This window comes from Camarhynchus parvulus, chromosome 7, assembly GCF_901933205.1.
Source record: "Camarhynchus parvulus chromosome 7, STF_HiC, whole genome shotgun sequence".
In the NCBI taxonomy this organism is placed as follows: domain Eukaryota; kingdom Metazoa; phylum Chordata; class Aves; order Passeriformes; family Thraupidae; genus Camarhynchus; species Camarhynchus parvulus.
This window is the reverse complement of record NC_044577.1, coordinates 12,893,981-12,911,571: the sequence shown is the minus strand read 5'-3', so window position 1 is coordinate 12,911,571 and position 17,591 is coordinate 12,893,981. Positions and strand designations below refer to the sequence as shown.

The following is a 17,591-nucleotide window of genomic DNA, read 5'->3' as shown; positions in this document are numbered from 1 at the left end:
AAAGTTAAATAATAGTTTTCAAGAGCTTTAGCATTGTGCATCTGTGTGCACTGTATTTTTGTGTCTGATTGTCCAAATGGCTGCATAATTTCTTTTTCTGGGAAGCTACTCTGAAAATATGTCTTTGCCAGATAAACATTGCCAAGGGATAGAGCACCCAAAAAAAAGCTGTTGGGTTTACTCAAGTGTCATTTCTTGGGAGAAAGGAGGTGTCTCAGAGTGGGAGAGAATGGCATTCAGGTTAGGCAGAGAAGAAGGTAAAGCAGTACAACTTTACGACATTAAGCTTCTCCAGTGGAAAGGTGGTGGGACTGGCACAAGGTGCAGGACTTTAGATACCCTCCTGTTTCTCCAAATGCTGTCACAGATGATCCATCCAGAATGGGTCTTTTAGTCCTCACTGTTGGTGAGATGATGTAATTTTAAGATTGACTTTCTCTTCTCTTCAGACTTAAAACCACAAACACAGCATTGTTCTATATGGATTATTATGTACATAGTTTCAATATGCCCTTTGAAATCTCTCAACAGGGTGCTTCCCAGGCATCCTTTCAGGATGGAGAGATGAACCTCACTGGACCCACAGAACTGCTGTTCGCTCAGAGGGGCCGGCTCCCTAGCAGGTAGGAACATCTTTTGTTAGGTGCTGGCTCAAGTGTGGTTTGCCAATTTATGCAATACAAGACTGACTTCTCATTCCAGCTGTGCCTCTGGTTCTGCACTGTGCTTCTCATCACCATGATCTCTTCCTCCTCCTGCCTTTCCTACCCTAAAATTGCATTTGATTCACCTACCAGAGCACTTATTTGAGCATGACAATGTCTTACACTCGTTGATGAATATGAAGGAATTTTTGTGCTGTTTGTAATGTAAGGGTAAGGGGGAAATCTAGGTTTTGGTTTCTATTCTGTACTGCAAGTGTTTCATGTCTTAAGATAGAGGATGTTTGTAATCATATATCTCAATAAATAACTATTTGACTGAACTATATAATCCTAAAATTATCTCCTTTGTTTTAAGTGTCACCTCCAGTATTGAGTGGTAAGGTTATTATTTTGCTATATCCTGTAGTAGATTTTGTATCTGTGCTTATACACAGTGTAAACCATTGCTAATATTTGCAATATTTCCCTGTGCATTCCTTCACTAAAGAAGCCAGGTGGAATAAATCCTTTTCTTCTCTGCAGTTATAACAAACTAGTAATGGCCTGTGCTGTTGTATCTGAATGTGGTCATGGTCCCATTGACATTTTAGGAAATAACTTTTATTTTAACCAGTCTAAATTCTGAACAACACTTAGGTAAACATTGCTGAAAGGGAGAATTCTGAATGGCTGAAATGAAATTGAAAAAAATAATGGTTTTGTAGATAGCATTTGTTACACCAAATTATCAAGCTGGGGTGCCATAATTTCAAAAAGTAAGTTGGTCATATCCTTGGTATTGTTGGAGTGTTTTCATGCTGCTGGTTTTCTATCTCATCATAAGCTTAAATTTCAGTTTTGACTGGTGATTCAGGTTGTGCTGAAGTCACCTTTCTGAATAGGTGGAGCAATTCAGTACTTTGTCCATTATCTTATGTTTGTTGCAGAACTCTTGAGATATATATAGCATATTGTATAATTAAATTAAGAAGTGTTACATGACAAACCTCTACGTGACAGCTAAAATGTGAAAAATTAATCTCTTTCAATTTTAATGATGGCAGATAGTCATTTGCTATAATTCTGCAGCTTATAGTTGTTTGTCAAAACAGTATAAGATAAAACTCATGAAATAAACAGTATCTGCATGCCTTAATCCTCAAGCATTTATCCTTGCAAACATTTGAGAAAAAATCAAGTCTTACTATTCCCTTTTTAGCTACATGGGGTCTGTGAAAGAGGCATGAATATGTACCCCATGCCTGCGGGGAAGTTAGCAAGAGCCGGGACTTGAACATTGCTGGTGGTCTGGGCCATGGCAGGATTTGTGGAGAAGGATCACCTTTCCTTTCACAGCATTTCAAGACAAATAAAATTTTGTCTTTTCATTTTAAGGGAATTAATTTCTCAGGTTTTCTTGTTCTTTGAGTCATAATTTCCATAGTTTCATGGGCAATTTTATCATCTTGGTACAGTTGTGTTTTTCAACTCAATCTCTCTGGGTCTTTTGCTCCCTCTTGAAGGCCTCCTTGTCACCCAGTTCCTATGCCATTTTGTAATTCCTTCTCGTGCCTGCCGATACTGATGCATATTTTTAGAATGGTCTCATAATGAAAAGGAACTGGAGTGCTTTTCCAGCTTTCCCTGCACCTGCTGGGCCTCTAAGTTACACGCCTGCTGATTACTGTTCATCAGGCAGGTATAGAACTTAGTTCAGTCACTAATGCATATTTTCTGTTCGTGGAATGTTGCTAAAGACTTCTACAGCTTGTTTCACCTGAAGTAATTATTATGCATCACCAAATATATGCGCTCATTTGTCTCTTGATCCGTTAATTTGTAATGGGGATTAATCAAGCTCTGTGCACACTCTGTTCATATTTACTGTTTTCCTTATGCCTTTGCTAGGGTGTTTTAAACTATCTAAGTCCTCTTAGGAATTTTCTGAGAGCATATTGTTGTTTATTGAGTTAAAGAATTCATTGCTTGCATTCGGGATTCTTCAGAAGGAGGTTATGATACTTGTTTGCTTCATAATTTGGTGGCTTTTGGAAACATTGACAATGACAAAACCCCTTGTGATACTTTTCAGAGGTATTCAGATTTCTGAAGTGGCCAGGTCTTCTCTGTCACAAACCAGACAAGAATAAGCTTAGGATTATGTAGATCTCTTACAATTTTTGATGAATTCTGCAAACTGTCTTGACATAGGAACATGGAAGGAAGAGAGATAAAGAATTTAGATTGGGACCCACTTGACTGATGCCAGGGTATCAATCAAGTAAGTGTTGAACAGACAGGGAGAAGAGGGAAGGCCAGAACAGGGTATTCCCAAGAATCTTTTTGCATCGGTAATGGTTATTTTGGTTTTTTGAGGTGAATTGTCTTAATCTTGATTGAAATTGCATTGTCTGAAAAATATTGGCCAAAACCAACCAAGCAAATAAAAATCAAAACAAAATGGAGAGAAAGGAACAGTTTTACATAGTCACAGTAGAGTAATTCTACCAAAATATGCCTTGTTTTTGTGGTTCCTGTGTCCTGAGGAGATTTTTAAAAACACTGTTTTACCTGCAAGAATTGAGATGGGTACTATGAGGAATTTTTCATCAAAATTGTGAATTATATTGGAGTATTTGTAAAATATTCCCCTTTTTCAGTGAACATGAGATGTTCTGAACACAGTATTTTGTAAAGCACAGTTAATTCATAGCTCTGTGAAATTCACAGGAATTTCAAAAGTCAAAGAATTTAAAATTCATAGCAATGATTTGGTTTTTGTTTGGCTTTTCTTGTGAGTTAAGTTTTTTAAACTGTTTTTCCAAAAGTGTTTTCATTAGGAGTAGAAGGTTTATAAAGGGAAATAATGAGTCACTAGAGACCATCTGTCTGTCTCAATTATCTTTATTTGATTGAATGTAAGTAAGGAAAGTTTTATTAATAAAATAATATTAAATTATAAGCCTATTTTTTTCACAAGCAGTAAAAAAGCATCTTAGTATCTAATTTGTCTCCAATCTGAAAGAAAGTGTTACTCAAAACTCTGCTTTGTTCAGGTATTTTTCTTGTTGAACTTTAAAGTCCTTAGGGCCATGAGGGACCACCAGATCATTAACCCTTCATTTAAATAAGCCACATCAAGAGATGTTAATATAGGAAATATTTCAGCATAGTTGTGAGTTACTCCATGCTATGGACAAAGGGCTATGGAGGAAAGAAAACTACTGGCTCTGCTGCTTTCCCTGCTTTCCTTCCTGTCACTGGGTTTGGTAAGCTTTAAGGCCTACAATGCTTGGGCAAAATAGCAGCTTGTCACCTGAGAAAATGATCTGAGCCTTCTCATCAGAGCACCAACCTGTCTGAGTTCAGGGTCCCTTTCTAACTGCAGCCAATAATGGGTATTTCAGAGGGAAGCAGAGAAAGAGTGCCGTGATTAATATTTTATGATGAAGAAGCCTAGTCAGTTGAACTTTAAGATCCAGACTTGGATTGTTTTATGTTCCTCACTCAAGCAGGAAAACTGTTTGATTTTAAGAAAGTTAGTTTGCTGATTTAACTAGGGGAAATCAATTGCACATGGAGTAAATGAGTGTCAGTATGGAGGAGTTTTGGCTTCTCTTCTTAGAAGTTAATGGGAAGTCCCTTTGCCTGGATTCTCTTAAAGCATTTCACTGCAGAAGTACTGGGAAACTTTTTAGGACTGTATGCCTTGGGAGTCTGAAAATTTTGATTTGACATTTTGAGAGTTGAATTTTACTATAGGAGAGATTTAAAACATTGGGTCATTGGAATGTTTTTCAATAGATTAAATAATGGCAATCCTCTTGTAAATTCTGAAGGTGGCTTTTTTGTTGTTGATTTTCAAGTAAAGATGATATTCAGGGTAAAGGAAGCCAAGCTAGTGTCATCAGTGTATAAAATTTTGTATTTCTCTGTGCCTTTTTTCATGTTCTATACTAGGTCTGAAAGATTTTCATAGTAAGAGCAGGGTCTTGATACTCTATAGATGATCAGGTAAATACTTGTCACAACTTTAAGCACTGAATTCCTTAGCACACTGTACATGGGAATACTGGTTTTGGAAAGCTTGCTTTTCTCAGTAAAAATTATAATGTTAAGAAACAGTAAACACGAATGTGCTTGCAAGTGGATGTTTAGCTTAATAGCAGTGGATTAGTTGGAACGCAAAGGGTAATTTATGCGTAGATAATTCATTATGTGTTTTCATTATGTTCGCTTTTGCTGTCTTCCCACTTCTTTTTAGCAGAGGTCAGGGTCAGTTCCTTGGTTTAAGCACTGAAGATACATAATTAAAGTGTAGCTGAAGCATTTTTTCCTTCTCCGTGTTTTCCTATTTTTAACCTACTGTGTCTTTCATTAGTCTAACAAAAGAGAATTGGAACCATTTGATTTAAAGAAAAAAAGACACAAAGCTCCAGTGCTTGCCGGCTGTCTGATTTCTCTCTAAAACTTCAGGGTTAATCTTGTGAGAACTAACTAATTTTACTGGGAAAAAAAAAGTCTGGAACAACTAGATTAAAGCATTTTAGTTAGGAGAAAGTGATTTGTTTCCTCTTCAAACCTGCAACTGTAAGATTGTGACATTATTTCATAGTAAATATTTGAACTTTGTGGATAGTTTGTTTAGTGTTGTGTAGAATGGAGCAGCTGCTCTGTTCCTGTCTCTTACAAAAAATTGACCGGTTTCCTTAACTGTACCTGGAAAACTTACCTTTGCCTGCACATTGAGTTGTTTTTTCTCCTCCTTGTAGGGTGCTTTCTAGCCCTATTTAGATATTTTTCTGATTTTTATCATTTGAGTGTGTTCACACTACATAACATCTTGAGTTCCAGCTCCTTCTTCAGGCCTTTCAAGACATTTTAAGCAAAGTTTGAGCACCTAGTTGAAAACGGGGAAAGAAGTATGTGGAAAAGGGGTAGGAGGTGGGTGGGCAGTGTGACAGGTTTAGTTTAGCTGAATACGCTGGAAGCGTTCTCTGGATGAATGGGGACAAATACTTTATTATCATCAGTACCTGTATTGGTTTAGTATATGAAAAAAGTACATGGCAGAGTCATCAGACTCTTTATTTGGATAAATCTGCGCATGCTTCTTCTTTAAAATTCCTGTAGGAATTTGACATGCCCTGTAGGCCTTTGCTCTCTACCAGACGTCAACACCTTTTGTTGATGAATGCTCTCTCTTCTGGAATGGCAGCATTGGAGGAAGAGGCATGGAATTGGAGATGCAAGTGAAGAACAAGCTTAATAACTGCATCTGTGAGCTCTCTACATCTGGCTGACATTTAATTTGCCTTTTACTTGGCTGTGGTCAATAAAAACACCACATAGCATGTTCAGAATATCAGCTGTGCTTTTCTGTTTGCGAGGGAAACATTGACATTCTGCACTAAAAGATTTTTTTGAGATATGGCACCTTACTAATCTGTACCTTTTCTTAAAAACGCTTGAGAAAGCGTTGAATATGACCAAAATTGCAAAGGAAAATGCCACTGGAATGGTAAATACTTTGTATTTGCTCAAGCAGTAGGTTCTTGTGACATACACATGATGACAAGTTTTGCCCAGTAACCCATGCAGTAAGCAGCTTTTCTGAGGTACTGTCTTCACTTTGTTGCAAAACAATTAACCTGCTTTAGGCTATGCCTACTGCATTCTCCAAGAGCAATTCTACCAAGCCCTTATAGCTGGGGAAGATCAAGGCACCTCAGTGAACTCAGTCTTGCTGCAGCAACATGTAATGTTTCTTTCTGGAGAGGGTTCCCTTTAAAGCATCTGTGTGCTCAGTGTTGGGATGGGTTCTCTGCAGAGAAGCTTTCAGCTGATAGATCTTTTCCCATTGTGTAAATCACAAACTGCTAATTCTTGATACAGGTTTCAGGAGAGGGAGCTATAGTATTCCAAAGCCAGGACACTGCAAATCTGAGGATCAGATTGATTCACAACTTAATATGACCACTACATGTGCAGCACTCTGTTTAAATTTTACTTTCTATGTTGCCAATGCTGTGCATGCTCACTACTCATGTGTACACTTTCTCTATCTCTTTGCTGAACAGTACCTATCAGCATTTTTGATAATATGCATGGCAAGCCTTGTCGACAAATGTGATAGACAGTAAAGAATGTCAGAAATCAATAATATCAAAGAAAGAAGAATTTAAATAGTAAACAATGACAGCCTCTTCAGGTTAAACATCAGTAATGTAGCATCTTGGATCAGGTAATGCTGGACAGGTGCTCTCCCCTGAGTGAGACCTGAGGTACCTTCAGTGCAGCAAGGGGAAGAGAGGTGCCAGTGTGTATTGGAAGAAGGCTGAGTGCTGTGTTTCTGGCTGGGGTGAACCTTGCACTTCAGAGAAATTTCACTGACATAAAGGCTTTTGTAAAGTTTGGTCTTTTTGACTCCTATAAGAATGTATCTCTGTGTATTCCACAGAAAGTGGGTTCTTCAAGATTTCCTGAGGTAGGAGTTCTGCCTGCTCCTTGAAGAACAAGCAGGAGGTACTCAGCCTACTGAGGCACCTGCTGTGCATCTCTCACTGATGCTCCCAGCCTCTCATCCCCAGCTAGGGATTTTACTCCAGATCTTTTATACTGATTTGATAGGCCAGACTTGTGTTTTCTTTGCTGCAAAAGGCATTTAAGATCTGTAGGGGAGATTTCAAAGGGCAGTAGGTCACAAGTAGGTTACTAACTTCTGGAATTTATTTTTTTCCTATTTAGGTGTTTGTTTTTAAAATGTGTTGAATATTGCAAAAATTCTGTAAATTACATTCTTTTGTCACAGCTGTCAGCCTGTAAGACAGTAATTCTGCTTTCTCCTACATCTTACTTTAATTTTTTTAACCTAGCTCTGTCAAACTGAAGAGTCCTAGCACCTGCGTGTCCCATGTGCCTTTGGAGTTTAGTAATTAGTATTCTTAGAGCTCATCCTATTTAGAATCTCACTCAGCCATGCCCTGTTCCTGAATACTTTCTCCAGTACAGTATAAACTGTAAGCCAGCATGAAATAGTACAGTGCTGAGTTCTACTCTCCTTGTGGGCAGATTAAACCTGCCTGAAGAGGGACAGAACAAGTGAATGATACCAAATGTGTCTGAATCTCTAATCTTGGAGGTTCTTAAACAAATGAAAAAAACCAAATCAAATCCCAGATGTTCTGGTTTTAAGTTTTTTTAACTGTCATGCTTTCATAGGTATAATATAAAAATTAACATGTCCTCAAAGGTCCATGAAAGTTGGTGTCAAAGGCTGTTTTTTTCTTGGCTGTAACTAAGAGTCCCATTTGTTTGAGAAGAAGAAGTCTATTTAGACTCATGGATTTTTAATTAAAATTATAATTTCAAAGTTCTTAGTACATGTATACAGCATGCTCTTATTCTGAACATCTAGTGCTCTAGAACATCTGTAAGTTTTAGGATATACCAACGATTTTTAAAGTAATATATAATGTGCATGTGGGCTATTTGTTTTCACAAAGAAGCCTATTTTTCTTAGTGTGTAGATTTCATGTTCAGTTTAAAAATAAGTTTGTATGTTTTCTTTGGCTTTCAGCCTACTTATAACTGTAACTACGTTGATTTAATATGACAGCTCACCTGTCTGTTGTGATAGCCCTCAAAAAAATTCCTGCTTTCTTACAGTTGCTTAGGAAGACAACTCCTTCCTAGAGCACCCAGGGTTATTTGGGGACAGCTGTAACTTACTTAAATTTTCCCTGTGTAAATGAAAGCCCACTCACTACTTCTGATTATTTTCTGAATCTAAAGGGCTTGGCTGCTTAATTTACTTATGCGTTTTGATTTTGTACAAGTTCAAAAGACAGTGTAAGTAGCCCTTTAATTATCTTTGTGTTAAGAGAATTGGAGGAAGTAAAAGATGGAACTGAAAAAGGAGTTAATTTCCTATGCATGCATTGTTGAGGTTTTTGGTAACCACACTGATTAGCTTTTCTAACCAGCCTCACCAGAAAAAAATGTATTTAAAAAAATCCTACAGGAAGATTTTGTCAGGATTTCCTCATTTGATTAATGAAGTGGGTGAATACAGGAAAGAAAAATCCACAAATGCCTGTTGATGGTGTCTGTTTTATAAATACAGTAACATGTAAATCTGTTACATTGGGATCAGTGGTGTCTTGTTATTCAGGGTCTTTCCATTTAATATCTGGAGAACATTAGTTCATTACAGTTCCAGCATTTTCAGAAGAACAGTTTACAAAAAAAAAGCTCCCCAAAACTCACTCTATGCCTTAATTAAAAAAAAAATTATAAACTTATTTTTCAGTCTTATTCTACATTTAGCCAATCAAGCTAAGAATTATTGTATTTAGGGCAAATTGCTTCTCATTAATCATTGTGCAACTGGATAAAGGTTCATAATAACAAAAAAATATTCCTGTGTTATTAGGAAGCAATGCCAGATTTTGTCTAAGGTCATTTGAGTAATTGTGCTCCTTGTGAGAGGGCTCAGCTGTGCCGCGTGGGTTCATATTGTACCGAATGTGGTGTAACTGTGCTGCCACTTCAAGGGCAATCACAGATTCCTGATGGGTTTCGGTGCATTTTTGCTGATTCTTGCATCAAATCAAATGATCATAAGACCATGGGTCAGCAAGATCAGTCAGCTGGTGCCAGAGGAAGTTGTGGTACTAGGGAAAAATCATCTGAGGTGGGGAAGGCAAGGTGGTAGTAAAGAGTCAGCTTAGTTGTCTTATCTAGCAAACATGTGCTCTCTAGATCTGGTGCACAGGGAAGGATCAGAAGTCTCTTTCTCTCTAGCAGTCTGCACTTGATCAGTTAGACTGAGTGTTTAACTCGGGGCAGTATCTGAAGTGGCCATTTGGTTCAGTTTTGCATGTTCTGTGCACACTGCAGGATTGGCAGGCGCACGCAGCTCCCAGCTGGGGTGTTGTGAATGGGTGTGCCCAGCAGCTGTCTGCTGGCTACTGATCCTGGGTGCTGGGGGTGTTCAGTACTGTGGGAGGGGAGGGAGTATTTTGGAAGATGGACACTGTTGTGCAATGAAGGAACAAGGTCTGCTGAAATACAGACTTGCTAACTTTTTGAGGTTCTAGCCAGTTCAAGTACCTTCCTTTTCCAGTCATGGTCACCCAAAATAGAGTTAAGGTCACTGTAAGGCTGACAGTGTACAGTAGTCAATAGGAAGTGAAACAGCACATGCCATGAAACAGCATAAGTCTGTCAGAGATAATACAGAGGTTTTTAATAACAGTGTTAGAGGAAGGAAACTTCTTGATAAATGAGCTGAGTTGCACTACTGATCACAATTTGTTTTGTTCTTTGTTCATCAGAGAGGTTTTATGCAACTGAGGGAAGAAATCAGTATATTTAAATATGATTTGACTTGAAAGTCTCAATGTCCTTTCTGTGTGATCTTTGTGTTTATAATGTGGCCACATGGGAAAATTGAAGGAACTCACATGGAGCCTAAATTAAGAACATGTAAAATAACCCTCCGCTCTGCTTTTTTCTTTTTTGATGATTAAGTCTCTCCTCACATAAAAGCTTATTATTTAGTATTCTAATTAATTTACTTGAAGGTTAACTTACGAAAATGTCTAGTATTTGATTTCTTTCCCTTTTAAAAAGCACAAATGCTAATCTAAAACAATTAAAGAATTTCATGGCTGTTTTACTTTTCATTTTATTTTCATATATTAGTGAGCTCTGAGTAAAATATTTTTTCTACCCTTTCTGCTATCTGATCAATCAGGAATTTGTTTTATTGATATATTGATATAGAGATATTCAGAGGCTATGGAGAATTCTGTGAATAAGCTTATGAGATTTGTTTCCATGTACTCTTTTTCAGTGAAATTACAAAAACAGTGGAGATTTCTGCAGAAGGTGGACCCTTGGGAATACATGTAGTGCCCTTTTTTTCATCCTTGAGTGGAAGGTAAGATAGTTTCTTCTTGATTTTCTGCTCAAGAAGTATATTAATGAAAGGATTTCATTTGTGCTTGTCTTAAAATGCCTATTTACCTAAAGGAAAACAAAAATTGGTCTATGATGCTTGTCCATTTCCAAAATATTTACTAGTCCAAGTTCTGTATAAGGCAACCATAGAATCATTTAGGTTGGAAAAAACCTCAAAGATACTTGAGTCCAACCATTGACTGATCTCCACCTTGTCGACTAGACCACAGCATGAAGTGTCATGTCCAGTTGCTTTCAGTCAGTACTATCATCTTTATTCATATATGCCCTTTTAATTGTGCCAGCTTTTATTCTCTGAATGGTAAACTGGACTCTAGTATTGTGTGGTGTTGGGTTGATTTTTCTTGTGCTGTTGTGGGCTTGTTTGTTTTTGTTTGTTGTTTTGTTTTTCCTAATTGAATATCTCTGCATAGTCTCTTCCTTAGTGACATACCAGACAAGAAGAGTAAAAGAAGTTGCTTGCCTCGTCATACCTCATACTTTTCAAGCCATCTTTCAGATTTGATTGCATAGCATTTATAGAATGTGCTCTATACCATGAACCTTTCTTTGTCATAATACAATTACTTTAATTATAAATGATTTAACAAAGTCCATCGAGATCACAAAAGCCTATTATAGCGGTGTGCTCATATTGATGTGCTGTAGTTAAGACTGTGTCAGCATTTTCATTATAGCTGTTTTCCAAGCTATGTAACTAGGATGCATTAAAAAAAAATCTAGGCTGAAATTTGACATACAGAGGCTTAGCCAGAGAGTTAATTTGACACTGGCAGCCGTGAATAAGAGATGGGAAATTGCCAGAGCCATAAATGACATTGCTTTATAGTAAAATGGCTGCCTGTTACACAAAGCCAATTATTGCAAAAGTAAAAATTGTCTAATTCTTCAATGTTTCTTTACTTGTCATCTTTCATGTAGGACAGAGAATGTGAAGGATTGAGTTACCTTGTAAAGGTCTGTTTTCTTGGCAAGATCTGAATTTGTAAGTGGACCCAAATTAATTCAGATTGTTTTATTTACCAAAAGAGAAAATAGATGTCCATCTGCTGCCTGTAAAATGGCATCACTGTCTCAAGAAGAAAGGGTGTCTTCAGTGGCAACTGTCAGAGATGCAAGTTGTGTCCTTGGCTTTGTGGGCTGCCTGTTGGTCTTGAGAAAGCCACCTGTGTTTGTTACCCATTCTGAAATGCAGACGGAGCTCCTTGATATAGGCATGCCATAAAGGTTGTAGTGGGTACACCGTACTTCAAGATCTTTCAGTAGAACAATTTTGATGAAATTGCAGGCTATTAAAATCAGTAGTCGTTGTGACTGAAATGCAGTTTTGTACTTAAGTATCACTGTGTTGAGAGCAGCTTTTAAAGACCTGCAAGAAGAAGAGTTCTTGGTCTACATTGTATTTATGTTAATATGTCCTTACTTACAAATGCTTTTGGGGATCTGCTGGAGTAGAGGAGGTCTTTGACAATTGAACTACTGGTTTAGGTAGTTGTCTTTACATTTTCATACAGTTCTTGGCAGAACTGTACTGATACCTTTGTTAAAGCACTGGACTGACTTAAATGGGTTGACCCTCTTTTTTTCATCTAGCCTGAGACTAGAGTATAAATCGTGGCTCATCATAACATGAGAAAGTACAGAAAAGCATCTTTTATTTCTTTTGGTGACATGATAGAATTTATGAGGACATGCTGGCCCTGACTAGCTGGGTTTGGTATTTCAATTGTAAAGTTATCTTCTAGTAAGGTAATGCTGGCTTTAGCATGGTGCTGCTGCAGGCCAAAATTTTTATACAGGTCATTAAAACATCATATTAATTTACAAAGTCTTAGTTTATACAGGAACTACAAAAGTAATGGAAATAATTTTCCCCCTTTCTTTTGCACTTAAATATCATTAAAAACAGGAAATTAAAATTTAATAGTGCATTAAAATGGTAAAATTTAGGCTGTGGAAAAAGTAATGGAGGAATGAATTCAAAATGCCTCAGTCTATGTAACTCAAGGCAAGTGGGCAGTACAGCACATACAAGTTTCAGACAAGTAGACAATACTATTGCATATATGAATGCAGTATCCAAGCACACAGGATTAGTAAGCAACCAACTTAATTTGTAATTTCATTTATGTCTGTACTTTTACTGGTCTGCATTTTAGCACAGTTGTATTTAGGTAGTTCTAGTTGTATTTAGTTAGTTCTTAGAGTTAAGGATTTTGATTGCCACTAGTTGGATGTCATCAAAAGGGCTGTGGCCCCTCACCATCACTACCCTTTTTAATCCTTTGGGAAGGATAACACTTGTTACAAGAGAATTTTATGCTATGAAATCGCTTTTTTCTGTTAGATACTGCAAAGAACTAATATTCAGTAGGAACTAGTTTTTCACGTAATTGATAGGACAGAAGTACAAATTTTTTATTGTTCTTAGACAGTAAATCTAAAATCAGATGCTCAGTGAATATAGTGTCACTTGAATTAGTTAATGGCATACTGTGAATCTGTTGAATGGACTTAGATATGAGGGGCAGTCATGAATCTGAGACAAAAATACAGGACTTCTGCTTTGTGTTTGGAGTGTTGGCACATTGAAAATTGCACATTAATATTTTATGAAGTATAACCAATAGAAAATGGTCTCTAAAGGTCATCCTTGATGACCATCTTTGATGCTGAAGTGGTATGGAAATTTAGTGGACAAAGATTGATTATAGAAGTTCTTCACAAACGCGCAGCTGTCAGGAATTTTTGCACACTGTAGTGTATCATTGGATATAGCTATGTTGAATTATAGTTTGCAACACAGCAGTGTTCCAGGTAGGTCAGGAATAGCCTAGCGCTCCTAGCAGAGATAGCAACACTGGAATTTTGCACCACCCACACTGACTCACTTATTGCACTATTCTGTGCTGCACCTTCATTTTCACTTACACTTAGCTTGTTAACAGAGAGCTTGGGTGTTGATGTTCTGCTGCTGTCCTGCCACATGAATGAGTAGTATTGCTGTCTTGTATGAAAGCAAGGGGCTTTGGCAACTGAAAGCTTCATAGATGTTTTCAGAAGTAGAAAAGTCAGTTATTTTTTTGTCTCATTATAACTCCTGTTTATTTTATTGTAGTCAAGGTAGAAAATTACTTTTAATCTGTTTGTACTTTTACTTGAAGCAGTGGCAGAAAAATATTGCATAAGCTATATTGATATTTTTAACTGGAGAGGAGTCTAGGTGTTTTCCTCTGTTTCTCCAAGTATGACCTACAGGAGTTAATGCTCCCCAAGTTCTTGCAAGTAGTAAAGCATTAGTGTACAGCAATTTTTCGTGGTATTTTTTGGAATCCCCCCTACTTCATTAATAAGTCAGCTGAAACCTTCCTCTAGGTTAAGCACTTCATAGACAGAGAGACAGTCTACTCTATCATTTCATACACAGAAGAGATTAATATCTATTTTTAGTTCTCTAAATTTGTATCAGTGCAATAAGGTCAGTTTGCACCTATGTTTTGCCTTTTAGGATGCTGGGACTCTTCATCCGTGGTATTGAGGAAAACAGCAGATCTAGGCGTGATGGTCTTTTCCATGAAAATGAATGCATTGTGAAGATAAACCATGTGGACCTTACAGATAAAACCTTTGCACAGTAAGTGCTGGTTTATTAATACTTTTAACTAGCCGGGATATTATACAGCGCTGTGTTTAAGTGGTTTTTAAAGGGATTAATACTGATTTCAGAAAAAATGCCTATAAAATCAATATGTGACAGAAACTTCATAATTTTTCTTTCTGAAACCTCCAAATAAGGTGAAATTTGAGGAGTTTTAGTGAACTTACTGTGCTTACCTAATTTAATAGCATTAAGTTTTGTAGATGCTATCTTCCCTTTCTAGTTTTTCTATTACTTTTACCATATTCACTTTGTAGTTTTTTTATAAGACCTTCAGAATGAGTCAACATAACAGCATGGTGTTTAATCTTCTTTTGCAAATGAAATAAGATGTCTTTATTGTGCTGCAGCTTTTCGAGCATTAATTTTTTAAAAAATACTTCTACTGTCAGATTATGATTACTCGAGCTAAAGGGAAAGTCTCACTTCTTATGACTTTTATTAAAAGTCTGTTGACATTTATTATCTATTTCAAATAATTTTTAACTAACAGGTTGTTTTGATCATCTATGGATTAATGTGGCATTGTTGCACAAAAGAATAGCCTCTCAAATTTCACAGATATTTGCTGTAGTAATTAAATAGTAATTTGTTTTTGCTCTCAATCCATATGTTTAGACAACTGAGTGATTGTTTATAGTATAACAAAAACCTATTGAAATGTCAAGGGAGTCGAGGCTTAACTTTCTAAACAGTAAGCCAAATGTTCAAGGCTTCTAGACTAAAATCAAATACATTTTTTCACAGTTAGGAATAAATATTTGCAAAATAAGTTTTCGTGAAACCAGTGTAGTTCTGTCGCATAGGTATTCTTGTTTCTGAGACTGCTTTTTCTCCTCCTGATAGCTTTTTAGTTACAGCTTTCTGCATATTTGGTGGTAAAAGCACTTTGCTTTTACAGAACAGCTCTATACGTGCCATTCTCTTCCATCCATGCAAATTCCTAAATAAGATATCAATTTTAGCAGAACATAATTGTCGGTATCTTATTAAAGCATTCATTGCCCCACTGTGCAGAATTGTAATGAAATTTTGCAAATAAGGTTTGCTTGAATCAAAACCTCTCTTTTCAAAATCCTGTGTGATTTTTTCTTTACAATGTGTTGTCTCCTCTGTGTTTTCTTCTGAGTGTAACTAGATCTACAAAGGCTTTCAGCCCATGAGGTGTTTGTGGAGTGAAGGACTCTGCATGTTTTTCTGTGAGATTAATAGATTGTGGGGCAGTTAGAAATACTTGAGGAAGTTTTCTAGTTCTCTGTCAGGCTTTCCTTCAAAATGCAATATGCATAACACTTTCTAAAAGCTTGTGTAAAGTTTTGGGAGTTGGAAGGACTATTTACCACAAGAGTTAGCTTAAAGAGATTGGTCTTGTAAGATTCTCTCTATTATTGGGAGAGAAAAGTGACTTAAAGGTGACTCAGAGCAGAGCCTAATTTTGTTGGGCTAAATTTCCTCACGTTACAAAACCAAGTAGTGTGGTTGCAGTGGCAATTGAGGAAAAAATATGGGTATTGAGGGCTCAATGTCTGTTTGGGGACTGGGGAGAACATTTTACATGAGCTCTAACATATTCCCAAGTCTTGCATTGTTCTGCTGAATTATTTTCCAAAATACCTTTCTACATCATCTCTTCCCTGGCTGTGGGGAATGACTAAAGAAAGACTCTTTCCAGGTTGAAACTAATCTCCATGAGCATGCCTTTTAGTTTTCATCTTGCATGACATAACTGTACTAACCTGACAGAAGTCCAAGTTACAGAAATCCACTAATTGTAAAAGCTACAACAAAGTATGGTTCCAATGACTGTTGACCCAGGAATAACAATCAGATTCTCCTTCGAGAGGAAAATCTGTTGGCTAGTTTCAAATTGACATTTCTTCCTAACCCTTGTAAAAGCTGTTTTAACACTTACTGTTACATGCTGTCTCCTAATTTCAGCAGAGACTTTCTAGTATTGCTCCTGACAATTGCTGCTTCTGCAGCTGCAGCAGCAGCAGCCTACTTTCTGTATTCCCATGTTTATATTAGCTATATATTGGGACTGTTGGTCTACTTTTTCATTTGCTGCTAATCTATTCAATTACGTTCTGTTGTGCTGCAGAGTTTCTAACACCTCTTTTAACTGACTCTCTTACTTCTTTAAAGTATGCACTTGGGGTCTCAAGAAATATAAATTTCTTCATTCATTATTTTTTCCCTTTGAAGTGTAGCCAGTTATTTTGCCCCTGAAGACTGCATTTAGACTTTCCCATAGGATGTCTTGAGTGATTTCCACTAATTTTTGTTTGAAGGAGATCTTATGTTTTTTCTTGCATACATTTTAAATATTAACCTTTTGAAACTGAGTTATTAAATTACCTTGTAACATATGACCAAGCAGCTACTTACAAGGATGAAGATGGGGTGTGAAAGAAACAGAGTTAACATTTTACATCCTTTATGCTGGAAGTGTGCCGTGGTTTCTACTATCAGGGTAAGGTCTGTCCTTGAGAACTTTGACAGGCTATAGATGAATGGATAACCTATAATCTCTGCTGAGACACTAGGGCCCAGTCTGTTACAGCTCTGAAACAGAACCCTTGAGGGTGATACTAAAACAATGCCTCCCTACAACATTCTCCCTTGCTTCCTTTCTTTTCCAAATTTGAGGTTTCTCTCTGGCAGCATCAGTGAATGTTGCTATTCTGAATCTTGATGTGTGGCAAGGATGGTTCTTTCCCACAGCAGTACCATTGAGACTGACCCCTGACTTCAATGTCTTCATGCTACAGAAAACCCTCTTAAAACAGCCTCTTTTCCACCACCTGCAGTTGCAAGGTGGATATATTGTGCAACTCTGTTCATCTGGGAAAGCAGTAGGTGTGTTTTAAAGACATATTTGCAGTGGCTTCCTTCCTGTGTCAGTGTAAAAAAAGATTATTTCAGAAGTACTTTAAACATTGATTCCTGTTACATAACTGAGTGTAAATCCAAAGGCAAGACTTGAGCAAAATAGTGACTCAGACTGACAAACACACCACAGAAGGGTAGGAGATAAGTACAATGTTCTTAGAAGGACTCCATGATTTATTTAAAATTTAATGTAGCCGTTACTTCCCCTCTTGCCTCAATTCAGCTAAGCAGAAATGTTCGGTTTTTAATTCTCAAAATGCACTTTGGCTACTTCTTTTGTTTGTACTCAAATGGTCTTCTGCAGTATGGAAGAAAATCCATCCATTTCAACAGAAGGTAGGAGAGTAAAGCATAGAAAGAGGGAAGTCTCCTTTGTTCCCTTGGAATCCAAGGTTTGTAATATGGCCTGA

The 17,591-nt window shown here is 37.1% G+C and overlaps 1 protein-coding gene across 1 annotated transcript in view; it reads left to right on the top strand.

Annotated features, from left to right (window-relative positions):
• Positions 1-17,591, top strand: part of PARD3B (par-3 family cell polarity regulator beta) — a 393,422-nt gene that overhangs the window by 163,019 nt on the left and 212,812 nt on the right. The window contains exons 5-7 of the mRNA XM_030951868.1: positions 532-623; positions 10,504-10,590; positions 14,140-14,265. Coding sequence (XP_030807728.1) covers positions 532-623; positions 10,504-10,590; positions 14,140-14,265 — 305 coding nt within the window. The remainder of the gene's footprint in view (positions 1-531; positions 624-10,503; positions 10,591-14,139; positions 14,266-17,591) is intronic.